Source organism: Hemicordylus capensis, chromosome 3, assembly GCF_027244095.1.
Source record: "Hemicordylus capensis ecotype Gifberg chromosome 3, rHemCap1.1.pri, whole genome shotgun sequence".
Taxonomy (NCBI): Eukaryota; Metazoa; Chordata; class Lepidosauria; order Squamata; family Cordylidae; genus Hemicordylus; species Hemicordylus capensis.
The window spans coordinates 231,650,550-231,667,072 of record NC_069659.1 but is presented as its reverse complement, the minus strand read 5'-3'; the positions used below and the strand labels follow the sequence as shown (position 1 = coordinate 231,667,072).

The window sequence follows — 16,523 nt, the reverse complement described above, 5'->3', positions numbered from 1 at the left end:
TTCCCCTTAGGGGATGGGGCTGCTCTGGGAAGAGCACCTGCATGCTTGCATGCAGAAGGTTCCAGGTTCCTTCTGTGGCATCTCTATGATGAGGCTGAGAGAGACTCCTGTATGAAAGCTTGGAGAAACCGCTGCCAATCTGTGCAGACAATACTGAGCTGGATGGACCAATTGTCTGACTCAGTGGCCACATTCAGTCTTAACGGCTAACTGCAGTTAAAGGTGGCCAAGGTTCCAATTCTTAACTCCAAATCATGCCACAGACATTGACCAAACTCCAGTTGCAGGAGAGGGGAGCCCTTCCCTACTGCTCAGCCTCTGCGGCCAGTCCCAGCCAACTCTGTAGCCAGACTGGGGGCAAAGCATCAGTGGGGCAGCCGCAATCGACTACTATCTTGAAGGGGCGTGCCAAGTGCGATCATGCGTTTTCGAAGTGCTCTGCCCGCCCGCAGCAGGCAAAGGGCATTGAAAACCCTTTAAATGCCCTGCAATGCTGGCGTTTCTTCTGCCAGTGATGGCACTGCTGCCCACCCTAAGTAGCCCTGCACCCTGAAAGCACCGCACAAGCACACATTATCTGGAGGTTTGGGGGCCGGAGTGGGTGGAATTCCATTTTCATTATGGGAGGGAAGAGGAAAATCCACATTTGCTAGAATGGGATATGCAGATGGGGGAGGGCATAGGATGCTGGGGTGGAGGGGTCTGTCCCACCATAATCAGGGAAGATGTTGCGAGGGGTGACCCCAGCAAAACAGTCCATCCAGACCCATCACAAATTCGCTATCGGGCAGCTTGCTGTCTAGTGGGCTCACACTCTCTTGAGAGGGCCAGTCTACTGGGGATATGGCTATGCTGTGCTGTGCGCGTTAAAGGGTGATCCCACCCCCACCCCCGCCCGTGGACTGTAAGCTCACAAGTTGAGCTGCCCACCTAACCACCAATGAATCCAAGGGGGCTCCACTTTAGTAGGGCTCCTCAACTCTCCATGGTAAAAAATATAAAAGATTTCCCACTACCTCCCTCTCCCTGAATCCCTCTGAAGCCTTGAACGCCTTGCACGCCAGAGGAGATTCTGACACTCCATGTGCCATAGCCTGGCCACATGCGTGGTCGTGGAGAGGGCCAACGGGACATACATTTACACAAATTCAAAACTCCCAGGTCCACTCTGTCTGCACACTGTATGCAGATAAGTGGGTGCAAGGAATCATGGGAAAGGGCACTTTCTTCTTCTCCCCCAACTCCAGGGCAGCAGGGGCGACTGCAAGGGCCGCAGGAGAGGGTGCATCTGTGCACAGATGCATACAGCCAGGCTGGGGGCTTGTTTCTGTGACAGCTTGGCCACCATGCCCGGGATCAGGAAAGCAGTCCCTAGGATACCCCTGCCCACTGCTTTCCAACACACAGCAGCACAGCACAGCTCTACTTAGAGCAGCCATGGCCTGACACTCTCATGAGCGGACATCGTCTGCATGGGCTTTGGCACCCGTCCTCACTGCAGAAGAAGAAGCATTCCAAAAACTGGATTGATCCTGGCCCTGCTGGCCCTGCTCATGAGTAAGCCAGGGTTGTAAACACCCCACACCCCAGGGGAAGTGGCTCGTCCCCACTTCCCCACCCTTTCTTTGTTAAAAAAACACAGAACAGATCCCCCTGAAACCTCGCCACCCTCTTCCCCTGTGCAGACATTTGTGCACCCAAAGACCATCTAGATGCTCCCTTTGTTCTTGCCCGGACACATGCATGGTAGGGAGGGAGGGGTAAACACAAGGGCGGACCTTTAAACCCATTCAAAATTCCCAGGTCCTGGTCTGTCATCACACAGTATGCAGATCTCCCAGTTCAGGGATTCACCTGAGAAGGGAGCCCCCATTCTCCAGCCACCCCCAGACAGCGGGGTGGCCATCCTGGGGCGATGGCAATGGTGCATGTGTACACATGGGTGGGCAAGCTGGCAAGGGGTATCTTTTCGCAGCAGCTTGGCTGTGCTCTCACTCTAGCGCTTGCCAGGTGTGGGGAGCAAGGACAAAGTGGGAATCAGCCCGCCTGCCCAGCAACTGTGCAGTTGGACAGGCTGACAAGTCTGGGATCAGTCGTGGTAGTGTCCCTTTAGCCAGGGCCGTCCTTAGAGAGCCCTGGAGGGGTGCGGGACCCAGGGCAAATCAGCCAGTGCGGGGCCTGATTTCAGTTAATTCTAATGGGGGTTAAAAGAGTGGGGCCTGGGACAGGTGCCCTGCTTGCCATACCCTAAGGACAGCCCTGCCTGTAGCCTGGCAACTCCATAGCTGCCTAGCTGACAGAAGGGGCAGGGCTGGTTTTCCAAGATGCTGCCAATGAGAAGCATTGAAAGCATGGAGAAGCCATGTCGGGCGGATATGTGCCTCCACCTCTATCATCGCGGTTTGAAATTTGGTGTGAAACTGCAGTTATAGCTGCGTCAGCAGTCGGACATAATGCTTAGGCAGCCAAACCTCAGGTGGCAGCAGCAAATCTTAGAGATAACTGAAGGTTCCAACTGGAGTTTGCTGTGGCAAACCAGAGGGAGCTTTTGACCAATAACCACAGTTTCGCCTGTTTGGGCATAGCAGAGTTACAACCTTGGCCACGATTGACTGTGGTTATCTATTACATCTGAAAGCAGCCAGTATAAGGGACCTTCCTATGTTCCTAATGGTCTAGAAAACCACCAAACCTTTTGCAACCAGAACATGTATGTGGGTGGAATGGATTGTGCTAATAAGTGAATGTTCTTGTATGTGCATGTTAGGGATGTGCACGGAACCGGATGGCCCGGTTCAGTTTGAGTCCGAACGGGACTCGAACCTGACCGGTCCAGTTCAGTCCAGCACCCCCTTGAATGCCCCTGGTTTGGTCCAGTCGGGGGTGGGGGTGTTTGAGATTTATTTATTTATTTATTTATTTATTTATTTATTTATTTATTTATTTATTTATTTATTTTTAAAAACATTTTTACCATATCCCTTTCAGGGGAGTTCTTTGGGCCTGCGTGGGGGGGTGTCCACAGAGGTTCCCCCTCCCACCACCAGCCTCTGTTATCACCGCCAGCAGCCCGTTCGACTGGTTTTTCAGCTCGTTCGGGCCTTTGAATTCTGGCACAGTGGCCATTTTGGATGCCGCCGTGCCTGCGCAATTGGCCTCTGAGAAGCCAGGCATGACCCATGGAAAATGTGTGTGTGTGTGTGTTTGCAAATCCCCTGAACAGGTCTGGGTCACAGGAGGTGGTTTGGTTCGGCCCCGGACCATCGAACTGAACCAGCTCGACATTGAACCTGTTCTACGTTGAGCCAGTTTGCACATCCCTAGTGCATGTCTTATTTTTATTACAAGGACTTGACAAAAATGAGAATGTTCTAGAAATAATTGAGTAGCAGATAGAAGGAAAAGGAGTAGGGGAGCGCTGGAAGGAAATGATTGCCATGTAAAGATAAATGGCCATGGACTGAAATACAGAAGAGGCCAGAAAGTGTGGACGATGCACAGCCCACCACTGGTATAACTTTTGCCAGAAATACCTGTCAGTTTCTGAATACTAGTTCTGATGTCACAGGTTTCATCCCCATAGAATGCAATAGCGGAGTGTAATATCATCACACCACTTTTCCCAGTGCTGTGTACAGCTATAGCTGACAATTGTGTTTGCCTACACATGCACACATGCACCCAGAGCAGGGCCAAGGCTACTGAATAATTGATCAAGGTGGGACAAAAAGTGTTCTCTCCCACTCCCACCTCCTTGACCCACTGACACACTGTTGGGTCCTGATCTGAGGACTTGTCTCAGTTTTAAGCAAAAGAAGTTCACTCCAGGAGGGGAGAGGGAAATGTTCAGGCAGCATCCCTTGTCCCTCCTCTCCTCCTGACTGGCTGGCTAGTGAAGAGGAAGGGGCAGCAGAGGCCCATCTTCACTTCTTGTCCAAGGATTCACTCCAACCTTGCTGTACTCCTATCCCAGAGCCCTGAAATCAGCAGAGTCTAGCCCAGAGTCCTGAATAATGCTATCATCTTATCTTCAGGAGAGTTCCATTTGTCTCAGAACTGAGCCAGATGACACCTATGCTCTTGCTTATCTTCCCCATCTTCCAGCTAATTCGTCTGTTGTAGTCATTCTTACTTTCAAGAGCCAGAGATTCTTGCAAGCAGGAAGGCGATTGCAATGGCCTTCTCAACCACTGAAATGTCAAGGATATGTTGTGTATGTGTGGGTATCTAGATAGATAGACAGACAGACTTTATTTTAGTCCTATATATTACAAAAAATCTTGAAAGATTAAAAAAATATATTTGAGTCTATGATTATCTGTATCTGGTATATTCTGTTTACATCCTTTGACTCAAATAAACAGACCTAAGAATAAATATTGGTCCAATAGCATTAATATTTCCATATGAATGCCTGGAATGAAATATCTGTTCCAAGGCATTTCAAGGATGTTCTGTTCCTATTTAGGGGCATAAGAATGAAAGAACTGCTAGATCAAACCAAGCATCCATCTATTCCAGCATCCTGTTTCCAGCTATGGCCCACAGCTACTGGTATTCAGAGACATCCTGCCTCTAAACACAGAGGTTCCATTGAGTTTTCATGTCAAATAGTTATTAGTAACTTTACCCTCCATGATGATATCTGATAAGGGTAAATGTGTTGAAGGCCCCCAAGTTCTAAGCAAAGCTAAATCTCTGCTTCAGATTACAAAAACATGTATGTTAGCTGGATTTCCACTTAACAAAATGCCCTTTGCCTATTTGTAAGGCAGCTTCTGTACTTTTTAAATTTTGAATGGGTTTTGAATAGTATGCCACCTTGGGCTTTTAGAAAGATAGGCTAGAACATGTTAAACACACACACACACACACACAAATCCTGGATACTTCCTCCAGATGTTGAATCAATCACAATGTGCCAGGAATTATGCCAAAATGAAGTGAGTTATTAAGAAGGTGTGTGTGTCACCTTCTTATGTGTGTTTCTATTTCAGGCTACCATTGTGAGCAATTTAATAATCCCTTGGACTTCTTTCTGGATGTTATCAGTGGAGAAGTTGTGCAGTCCCAGCCTAGGCACGACTTGGGTGAGTTATTTACAGAAACTGACTCCTATTAAAAAAGAAAAAGTTCTGTTAATACTTCAGGTAAAGGTCACTGCATTTCCAAAAGAAAGCACAATCAACTGCCCCCAATACATGCATCATACAATACAAAGGTAAAATTCAGTGGCCAATCTTGCACTGATGCACCAGGCTTTTCTGTTGTGTGAGGAGGGGGCATGGCTTTCGGCAAGCCCCCCTTTCCTCTGCCGCCAGTTGTGCCTCAAAAAACCATGACCCTAAGAATCCCCCAACCTTCAGAGGCATAGTGGTGGGAGTCACAGGGGCTGCAGTGGAAGGAGGAAACTGTCAAAAATCATCCTCCCCCCACTTGCATGACAGAGTAACCTAATGTGTCAATGCAGGGTTATTCAGGATATCATCTAGTATATCCAATGTTAAGGCCAAAATCACACATCATGAGGAGACTCCAAGGTGGTGCTGCCAACCTCCATTTCCCTTGTAATATGAAAGGGCATGGGAGATGTGAGGTGACATCATCACGTCAGTGTCTTCTCAGTCTGTCACTTGTGGAGATAGGGGAACGGCTGGTGTGATGACATCATGCCACCCCCCTTTCCCCCCAACCACACATTACTGGGAAGATGCAAGTCATCAGCACCCACACATCCCCCAAACATAGGTTTGGGGGATGTGTGAGGCATGATACAATAGATTAACTAGTTGACATCTTGCGCAGCATAATGCAGTGGTTCTGAACTGCCCCTGCCTTTACACAACCCATGCTGTTGCAGAACAACCCTATTCTGCTACTGCTTAAAACTGTGCCATCTCAGTGGAGCGATGCTACATCCATTCTTTCCAATAGACATTGCTTTGCACAACTGCAATTGCCAATGCTAAGTTGAAGCCAAACAGGACTGCTCTGCAACAGGGCAAGTGGTGTTTTAGACACCCACTGTAGCACAGGAGGTTCAGGACCACCTACATGACTCTGTGTCAAGTGTCAGCCACCAAAATGTAGCTCTAAGATAAATTTGATTTAGATATTTCTAGCAGCCAAGGCAAATAAAGCATCATATATAATAAACTCCCCCCCCCGCCAACCCGCCCAATCTTGTTTAGAAGATACATGTTCTTGACCATAGTAGAACCAGTTTGGTCCAATACAGGAGACTGTCATCTCATTCTAATGTCTAAATAAAGAGAATTGTATAAAAGATCATGGGGGAAATCTTCAGATCTCAGCAACCACAAGGGTTAAAATGTAAATCAGGAAACAGGTAAGAGAAACAAACTGTTTGCCATCCAGAGGTCCACAGGCATTCCAATAGCACATAAGGAGCTCCCATGCAAGCAACCTTTTCGATGGAGGGGTCAGCTTTTGTGTGTAAGAAGGGGTGCAGAGGTGGCCCAAAGTATTGCTGTGCCTAAAGTGGGGCACCCAATGCTACCTTGCCCATACCAAGATGAATGCTCCTTGCAGAGCTTGTTAAGGGTCAGATCAGTCCTGAAGAACTGCTCTGAGGGCAGTAGCAGAAGACAGCTTGCCACCCTGCTGGTGCCCCAGTCATTTGCCAGCCAGTAGTCTGCCACAAGGGAAGGGAGAAAACTGTGAAAAAGCAATGGAGCGCAAAGTCAAGGCAGGGGAGGGCGTGGACTTCGCTCCCCTTCTACCTGTTCATGTAAAGGGTGGACCCACTCCACCTCCGTTGTATATGTGAACAGAGCACACATTCACAGAATTCATGGGGCAGCCCTGTCATCTCTCATTTGACTCTCAGATTTCAGCTGGGACTCTCAGTATGGTAAGAGATGGGTAAGACTGAAAATGTCTTCCCTGTGTGTAAGCAAGATTAGGCCAGCCTTCTTCTGCCTTAGCTCCAGGATAGGCAGTTATGTTGCCCCGAGTTTGACTGGAGTCCTCTTTTGCCTGTGACAAAAAGATAGTCCCTTAGATGGAGTGAGGGGAGCTCTTGCTCACTTTTCTTGCTCACCAAGTGCTGTTTGTATCTTAGAGAGACAAACTGTGTTTTGAGGGGAAATTATTTCCTTGCTCGCCACAGGCAACAAGAAGAATCACCATTTCTCCAACAGCAACTCTTCTCTTGACAAAAACCCACTGTCCAGCCATTATCGCGTCTCCTCTTACTATGAAGAGCTACAAAAGGAGCTGAATGGCTTGCAGTCACCTCTGAACCAGTGCTGTGATACCACCTCATCCAAAGCCTCTTACGCTACCTCATTTGGCCACCAGGTGAAGGCAACAGCATTAGGGATGGGTAGGAAGACGAACAGCTCTTCCAGACACCAAAAAAGAGCGCTTTGGAAGGAGCTTGCGAATAAGTTGAAGGTGAGAGCTTGCTCCGCATCCACACACACTCAGGCAGACAAACATTGGCTTTTCCAGTGTGATCTCACAGTGTGATCCCACTGGTCCCATGGCCAGCAGGGACCTCACACAATTTCCACTGGGCCACCTGCTGGCCAATTAAAAGTGTTTGGTTAATTACAGAAATCGGGAGCTGTCCGGTAGGTGGTGCTGCACAAATTGCACACGGCCTTTCCTTGCTGTGTGGCCTGCACATGAGATTGCACTGGAGAAAACAATGGGAGCCTGCAAGAGTGTGTGAAAGCTGAGTAAGTTCTTGCCTTCAGCTTATACGCAAGCTCTTTCTGAAGTGCTCTTTATTGACATCTGGAAGAGTCCAAAGAGGGCTGAATACACAAAAAAGCACAAGATCTTACCTAATAACCTATTCATGGGTTATTATAATGCCCACCTCACACATTACATATTTCATAGACTCTGAAAATGTTAGTGGGCTCTAATCTGTAGGGATGTGCAAAACCTTTGACCGAACAGATTTGCTTGCACAGAATGGGATTTGTTTGAATTGATTCAAATTCATCTGAACTCAAATTGAATTCACCCAAATCTGATGTGATTTTGATTCTGCTGCTGCTGCTGCTGCTGCTGCTACTACTACTACTACAAATATTTATATACGGCTTTTCAACAAAAGTTCCCAAAGCGGTTTACATAGAGAAATAAAAAATAAATTAAAATGGATCCCTGTCCCCAAAGGGCTCACAATCTAAAAAGAAAACAAGAGACACCAGCAACAGCCACTGGAGGGATGCTGTGCTGGGCCTGGATAGGGCCAGTTGCTCTCCCTCTGCTCAGTAAAGAAAGTCACCACTTTAAAAAGTGCCTCTTTGCTCAGTTAGCAGGGGAATGCTAACTGAGCCTAAATTCGAATTGATTCAAATTCACCCAAATTCAAATCAATTCAAATGAATCCCATTATGTGTAAGCAGATTTTCGTTTAATCAATTCGAATTCAATTTGAATTCAAATCGATTCAAATTTTTTGCACATCCCTACTAACCTGACAAAAAATTATGCTAAAATTAATTTGTTAACCTGTAAAGTGTCACAAGACTGTTGTTTTTTTGCTGCAACTGACTACTGCATCTACCCCTCTAAAAATCATTACATGAATGCAGCAAGGTACAGTGATTTAGCTGCAACTCCCTGTTGAGTAAGCTCACTGGCAAGATTTGGGCAATACTCTGCATAATGTGAAATAGAGATACCCATTAATGGGCCAGAAATGCAAGCAAAATTTCAGAGTTCTTTCTGTATTTTGACACAGAAAGTTAAATTGACTTTCTTTTACATTTGTTCCTAACCCAAATGTAAAGTAGCTGCAGTGTTTCATTCAAGTCTCCTCTCCACTTCTGAATAATTAGCAGAATTCCCAAGTGAAATTCAGAGGGCAAGAGTTATTCAAATGCACTTTAGATCTGAGAGCTTATGCTCCTTTGTATATTCACTTCAAATGCCTCAGATGTATATGAAAAAACCCCATGTGAGTGCGAAGTCTTTTTAAAATAATTTAATAATATAAGTTAAATAATTCAAGCAGTTACATGAATGAAAAGCAATACTGGCTAACTCAGTAATAAAAACTGATTTAAAAAAAAATCCTGCTGATATCACCAACGCTGGAGAATCTGTGTACCATTCATGAAAAAGCAACTATAAACCATTTAATCCAAATGTGGCCAGGGGAGCAGAACCATGGGTCCATTGGACCCATGGTTACGTGTTATATGCAAATGTGGCCAGTGACTGAATGAGGAAGCTAATATATAAATGTCAATTGTGGCTAACAATACAGATGTTATGGGCAGCATTTGAACTATGTTGGTCATGACCAAATCCCATTGAATTTCAGTGGTACTTAGTCATGGATAATTAACTAATCTGGATTCTGGCCTACGTGCTTGACTTGTATTACACTGTTTAGAGATATCTTTGCTTTTGAATGAGGAATACAGTGCATCATTGAATCTGTTGTAGATAAGATGTGTGTTGTGTGCAACTAGGATGTGTTTGTTTGCAATAGAAATCTGGACATCTGTATTTTGCAGATAATGGTCCCAATGATAAGGGTTAATGGTCCCATGATACTGTCACCGTGCATCAAGGTGAAAATATGCACAGATAAAAGGGGCCGATTCTGCACATCACATCTATGTTTGTTCCTTACTGAGGTCTGATAAGGCTAAGCAGCCAAAAATATACATAAACATATACATGGATGAATGATAAATCAGTGCTTTTCCCCTGGGGCAATTGTGAACTCTTTAAAAGCATTGTCAGTGTTGTTCATTTAAACAGATAATCATCTGGAAAAACTATGACCAAAGTGAACATAAAAGAAAGCTGCACTTAGCAATATCTCCATTTTAAGAAAAATATCCACTATCAAGAGAAGGATTTTTCAGGGCAAGCTATTGAACCTAGTGCTTGTGTCCTCTAGCTATATGTTGTGAGCTGCCGTAATGTGAAACATCTTCTCAGGAATCCTCAGACCTCCATTGGTCAGCTGCTTATGGGCATTGTCTTCTCCTTGTTGGTTGGGCTCCTTTACTACCAAATACCTGACACTATGCCTGAAGCCCTGCAGAACAGGTAAGAGAGAATGTTAGGGCTCATTCACACTGAGATGGCCCCTGAGCAGCAAACACCACCCCTCTCCTCTGTGCAAGCATCCTGACACTATGGCAAGTTTATATATATTTGAGCAGCATGATAGGCTTCTCGGCGGTAGTATTCACAGCTCACTAAAACCAAGAGTGAATTATCTTGGTCTGAGAATCGTAGTTGAGAGTCAGCATGATACAATGGTTAGCGTTTCAGATTAGGATCAAGGAGATCCAGGTTCAAATCCCCGCTCAGTTTACCTGGGTGACCTTGGACCAGGCATTCTGCCTCAGTCTGACCTACCTCACAGAGTTGTTGTGAGAGCTAATCATGTATACCACCCTGAGCTTCTTGGAGAAATTATTATTATCTATATATATATTTCTCCTAGGTGTGCCCAGGGAACATGCATCTCGGCAGCCCAGCTGATTGGCTGAGCTGCAGAGGCGCCTGATTGGCTGGCACACCCAAGAGGAGGAGAATTGGCTGCCTGCGGGCCAGGCAGGCCTGGCCTGGCAACTGGTGGTGGCCGCAGAGTGCGCATGGGGTGGGGGGGAGACAGAGCAAGTGAGAGAGGTGCGGGGGGGGAGGTGCGGGGGGAGACAGAGCGAGCGAGAGAGGCACGCAGGGGGAGAGACAGAGCGAGCGAGGGAGGCGCGGGGGGAGAGACAGAGCAAGAGAGACGCGCGGGGGGAGAGACAGAGCGAGCGAGAGAGGCACACAGGGGGAGAGACAGAGCGAGTGAGAGAGGCGCGTGGGGGAGAGACAGAGCAAGCGGGGAGACAGAGTGAGCGAGAGAGGTGTGGGGGGAAGAGACCGAGTGAGGGAGGTGCGGGGGGAGAGACAGAGCGAGCGAGAGAGGCACGCAGGGGGAGAGACAGAGCGAGGGAGGCGCGGGGGGAGACAGCGAGCGAGGGAGGCGCGGGGGGAGAGACAGAGCGAGAGAGACGCGCGGGGGGAGACAGAGTGAGCGAGAGAGGCACACAGGGGGAGAGACAGAGCGAGTGAGAGAGGCGCGTGGGGAAGAGACAGAGCAAGCGGGGAGACAGAGTGAGTGAGAGAGGTGTGGGGGGGAGAGACCGAGCAAGGGAGGCGCGGGGGGAGAGACAGAGCGAGCGAGAGAGGCACGCAGGGGGAGAGACAGAGCGAGCGAGAGAGGCACACAGGGAGAGAGCGAGCAAGGGAGGCGCGGGGGGAGACAGCGAGCGAGGGAGGCGCGGGGGGAGAGACAGAGCGAGAGAGACGCGTGGGGGGGAGACAGAGTGAGCGAGAGAGGCACACAGGGGGAGAGACAGAGCGAGTGAGAGAGGCGCGTGGGGGAGAGACAGAGCGAGCGGGGAGACAGAGTGAGCGAGAGAGGTGCGGGGGGAGAGACAGAGCGAGGGAGGCGCGGGTGGGAAACAGAGCGAGCGAGGGAGGCGCGGGGGGGAGAGACGAGCAAGAGAGGCGCGGGGGGAGAGACAGAGTGAGCGGAGAGGCGCGTGGGGGAGAGACAGAGCGAGCGAGGTAGACAGAGTGAGCGAGAAAAGTGCAGGGGGGAGAGACCGAGCGAGGGAGGTGAGGGGGGGAGACAGAGCGAGTGAGAGAGGCACACAGGGGGAGAGACAGAGCGAGTGAGAGAGGCGCATGGGGGAGAGACAGAGCGAGCGGGGAGACAGAGTGAGCGAGAGAGGTGCGGGGGGAGAGACAGAGCGAGGGAGGCGCGGGTGGGAAACAGAGCGAGCGAGGAAGGCGCGGGGGGAGAGACAGAGCGAGCGAGAGAGGCGCGGGGGGAGAGACAGTGAGCGGAGAGGCGCGTGGGGGAGAGACAGAGCGAGCGAGGTAGACAGAGTGAGCGAGAGAAGTGCGGGGGGGAGAGACCGAGCGAGGAAGGTGAGGTGGGGAGACAGAGCGAGCGAGAGAGGCGCAGGGGAGAGACACAGAGAGAGGCATGGGGGGAGAGACAGAGCGAGCGAGAGAGCTGTGGGAGGACCAGCCAAACGAATTATTCCAACTAAACCCAAAAAGGAAGTGAACTACAGCACAGATGCTCTGTGCGGGTTCAGCTAGTTATTGTTATTACATTTATATCCCACTCTTCGTCCAAGAAGCCCAGAGCGGTGTACTACATACTTAAGTTTCTCCTCACAACAACCCTCTGAAGTAGGTTAGGCTGAGAGAGAAGTGACTGGTCCAGAGTCACCCAGCTAGAATCCTGGCTGAATAAGGATTTGAACTCGGGTCTCCCCAGTCCTAGTCCAGCACTCTAACCACTACACCATGCTGGCTGGATATAAATGGCAGGATATAAATCTATACATAATTTGCTCATAATTCCAAGATGCCTCCTGGAGTGAATCTTGCCTAAGCACTTCCATGAGAACATTTCATCAAAATTTATACCCATGTGACATGTGAGAGCAACAAATAAGAGAGATCACCTGACATGAATTTATCCTGGACTAGCTGAACCCGCACAGAGCATCTGTGTGGTAGTTCACTTCCTTTTTGGGTTTAGTTGGGAGAATTCGTTTGGCTGGTCCTCCCACAGCTCTCTCACTCGCTCTGCCCCCCCCCCCACAACTGCTCTCTCGCTTGCTCTGTCCCCAACCCCCACAGCACCTCTCTCACTCACTCTGTCTCTCCCCACTCCACTCCTCACTCGCTCTGTCTCTCCCCCCACGCGCTTCTCTCGCTCACTCTGTCTCTGTCTCTCCCCCCGCGCCTCTCCAGCTCGTTCTGTCTACCCCCACGCCACTCTCGCTCACCCTGTCTCTCCCCCCACGCACCACTCTCGCTCGCTCTGTCTCTCCCCCCGTGTGCCACTCTTGCTTGCGCTGTCGCTCCCCCGTGCGACTCTCGCACGCGCTGTCGCTCCCGCCCGCACCTCTCTCGCTCGCGCTGTCTCTCAACCTCCAGAGCCTCTCTCGCTCGCTCTGTCTCTCAACCCCCCCAAGCCTCTTTCACTCTGTCTCTCCCCTGCGCGCCTCTCTCGCTCGCTCTGTCTATCCCCTCGCGCGCCTCTCTCGCTCGCTCTGTCTCTCCCCCAGCACGCTTCTCTCGCGTGCTCCGTCTATCCCCCGCCTCTCTCGCTCGCTCCTTCTATCACCCCTGCGCCTCTCTCGCTCGCTCCGTCTCTCCCCCCCCACGACTCTCTTGCTCGCTCCGTCTCTCCTCCCCACGCCTCACTCGCTCGCTCCATCTCTCAACCTCCCGAGTCTCTCTCACCCGCTCTGTCTCTCAACCCCCCGGGCCTCTTTCGCTCTGTCTCTCCCCATGTGCCTCTATTGCTCGCTCCGTCTCTCCCCCCGCGCGCTTCTCTCGCGCTCTCTGTCTATCCTCCCGCACCTCTCTCGCTCGCTCTGTCTCTCCCCCCATGCTCCTCTCTCTCTCGCTCCGTCTCTCCCCCCGCGCCTCTCTCGCTCGCTCCATCTCTCCCCCGCGCGCCTCTCTCGCTCACTCCGTCTCTCCCCCCGCGCGCCTCTCTTGCTTGCTCCATCTCTACCCCGCGTGCCTCACTCGCTCGCTCCATCTCTCAACCTCCCGAGCCTCTCTCGCTCACTCTGTCTCTCAACCCCCCAAGCCTCTTTCACTCTGTCTCTCCCCCTGTGCGCCTCTCTCGCTTGCTCCGTCTCTCCCCTGCGCGCCTCTCGCTTGCTCCGTCTCTCCCCCCACGCGCCTCTCTTGCTCACTCCCTCTCTCCCCCTGCCCGTCTCTCTCACTCGCTCTGTCTCTCCCCCCACGCGCCTCTCTCGCTCGCTCCCTCTCTCCCCCTGCCCGTCTCTCTCGCTCGCTCCATCTCTCCCCCGCGCACCTCTCTCGCTCGCTCTGTCTCTCCCCCCACGTGCCTCTTGCTCGCTCTGTCTCTCCCCCCCTCCTCTCTCGCTTGCTCTGTCTCCCCCTCACCCTGTGCGCACTCTGCGGCCACCACCAGTCACCAGGCCAGGCCCCCCAGCGGCCCTGGCCCTCAGCCAGCCAATTCTCCTCCTCCTGGGTGTGCCAGCCATTCAGGCACCTCTGCAGCCCAGCCAATCAGCTGGGCTGCTGGGAGGCATATTCCCTGGGCACACCTAGGAGAAATATATATATATATATATATATATATAGCAGGGACGTAACTACTATTAGGCAAGGGGAGGTGGCTGCCTGGCGGCCCGCACGCCTTGAGGCCCCCCCCCCAGGCAAGTCACATGACTATATATTGTGAAGTGTGTGTGTGTTATCAGCGAGGGGCCTATTTTAAAATTTTGTCTCTGGGCCCACTCCAGCCTTGTTACGCCCCTGATATATAGATATTCAAGGTTGTGTGTACTAAAAATTTGGAAACTCTGCACCAGGCATTCCAAATTCTGCAAGCTCTATATAATATACCAATTGAACCAATCTGCATCATTTTTCTTACAAAAAATAGTTCTGCCATTTTTACCATTTTGCAAAATCTGTACTTTCTCATAAAGGGGAAGGACCAGGAGCTGTGCAGGGCTGCAGCTCTGACCTCAGTCACAGTTAATCTTACCCAGCTTCACCTGAGATCTTCCTCTTTGACTGCCAGATAACAAATACATCTCTTCACTGCACATCATGATAATGGAGAACCTTAGTATTCATTCCAAAATGAATAAGCAAATTTCTAGATAGTGAAGGCATGGCCCAAAGTGCAGGGGTGATGCCCACTGCTGGATTGTGCACCCCATACTGAGAGAGAGAGAGAGAACATTTATATGTTGCTTTTCAACAAAAAAAGTTCTCAACGCGGTTTACATAGAAAAATAAGAAGACAATACTACACTCTGTGCCCCTATAGAATTGCACCATCCATACACATCTACTCCTGTATTTTTCTTCTGTGATTGCCTGATGACAAACATTTATCTTCTTTGCAGATTAGGAGCTTTCTTTTTCCTGGTCCTCACTCAGATATTTGGGAACTTGTCTGCTGTGGAGCTCTTCATCTATGACCGAAAACTCTTCATGTGAGCAACTGTCCTGTTCCAGAGGAACTCAATTACAGTACATACAGTGGTCCCTCGACTTACGAAGTTAATCCATTCCGAATGCACATTCGTAGGTCGAAAAGTTCGTAAGTTGAAAAGCGGTTTCCCATAGGAATGCATTGGAAACGGATTAATTCGTTCCGGAGCCTAGGAAAAAGACCCAGACACCCATTTTTATGTGCAAAACTCTTTATCAAGTGCACTTTAAAGGCATGCAAAATGCAAACTCCACAAACTCTGCAAACTCCTGCAGAGCATTGCTCGCCATGGAGCAACGACCACATTATCAAAATTCGTAAGTCGAGGAAACCGCATCTAAAATTCGTAAGTCGAGGAAACCGCATCTAAAACCGCCAACGGTTTTCCGTTCGGATGTCGAAAAATTCGTAAGCGTGCGGCCACTTTTACCTTTCGTAAGTCGAAAAATTCGGATGTCGAGTAGTTCGTAAGTCGAGGGACCACTGTACTTGAAATGGGTAGAGCCATGACCTTTCCAGAATCTCATGCAGTCAAGAATCCTCACTGACACAGCCAGCTCTGCTTTCATCCAAAAACTAACTGAATGTGTTGTAGTGTACAGGAGAACCTCCGTATTCGTGGGGGTTTGGTTCTCTGTTGCTACCATGGATGTGGAAACAGTGAATTCAGAGGCATTGGGGCAATGGGAACAAGGGGGTTAGGTTCCCGGAGATTGGGAAATGTTTTTTAAATGGGAGGAAATGGCTCTAAAAATACAGAGGGGAGTGGCCCACCATGATCCTTGAGTCCCCAGCAGCACAGAAATGCCCCCCAATAGCAAGAAATTGGCCGAAAACATGTTTTTTGGGGGAGGGGGGTCTTCAAAGGGAACCATTTTGAGGCTCCTAATCTCAAAACCTGTGGATACACAAAAATTAACCCTTTAGTTCCCTCCCCCCATCCCATGTATACCGAGGTTGTGTGCCAATCCCTTGACCGCGGATACATGAAACCGCAGATATCGAGTCTGCAATTAACAAGGTTCTCCTGTAATAACTTGGTGAACAAAAAGAGCCACCCTAAAACAGATATATATTCTTATCTTTATCTTAATTTAAATCAGTGAATAAATGTATTCACAAACAGGATCCACAATATACTCACTTTTTGTAAAATATAGGTTATTTGTTTTATTTAAAATATTTCTGTACCGCTCAAAACTTGCATCTCTGGGCAGTTTACCATATGGTCATAAAAGTAACCTGAATAAAACCAATATTAACCAAAACAGAATATATATTTTAAAAGACAATTAACAAAATAAAATCTCCATGATAAAGATAAAACCATATATAGTATGTATGTGTGTGTGTGTGTGTGTGTGTGTGTGTATCTATATCTATATCTATATCTATATCTATATCTATCTATCTATCTATCTATATATATATATATCCATGTCCCGAAGGGAATACTCCAACAGGAGTCCTAAGCTTCAAGGGAGTAAAACTTCTGTATCTGGGGTATGGA

At 49.1% G+C, this 16,523-nt stretch overlaps 1 protein-coding gene across 9 annotated transcripts in view; it reads left to right on the top strand.

The window, feature by feature from the left end:
- Positions 1-16,523, top strand: part of LOC128350070 (broad substrate specificity ATP-binding cassette transporter ABCG2-like) — a 55,854-nt gene that overhangs the window by 30,680 nt on the left and 8,651 nt on the right. For all 9 annotated transcript variants that reach the window (XM_053307693.1, XM_053307689.1, XM_053307688.1 and 6 more), the window contains 4 exons: positions 4,998-5,090; positions 7,133-7,323; positions 9,899-10,050; positions 14,925-15,014. In XM_053307693.1, coding sequence (XP_053163668.1) covers positions 4,998-5,090; positions 7,133-7,323; positions 9,899-10,050; positions 14,925-15,014 — 526 coding nt within the window. The remainder of the gene's footprint in view (positions 1-4,997; positions 5,091-7,132; positions 7,324-9,898; positions 10,051-14,924; positions 15,015-16,523) is intronic.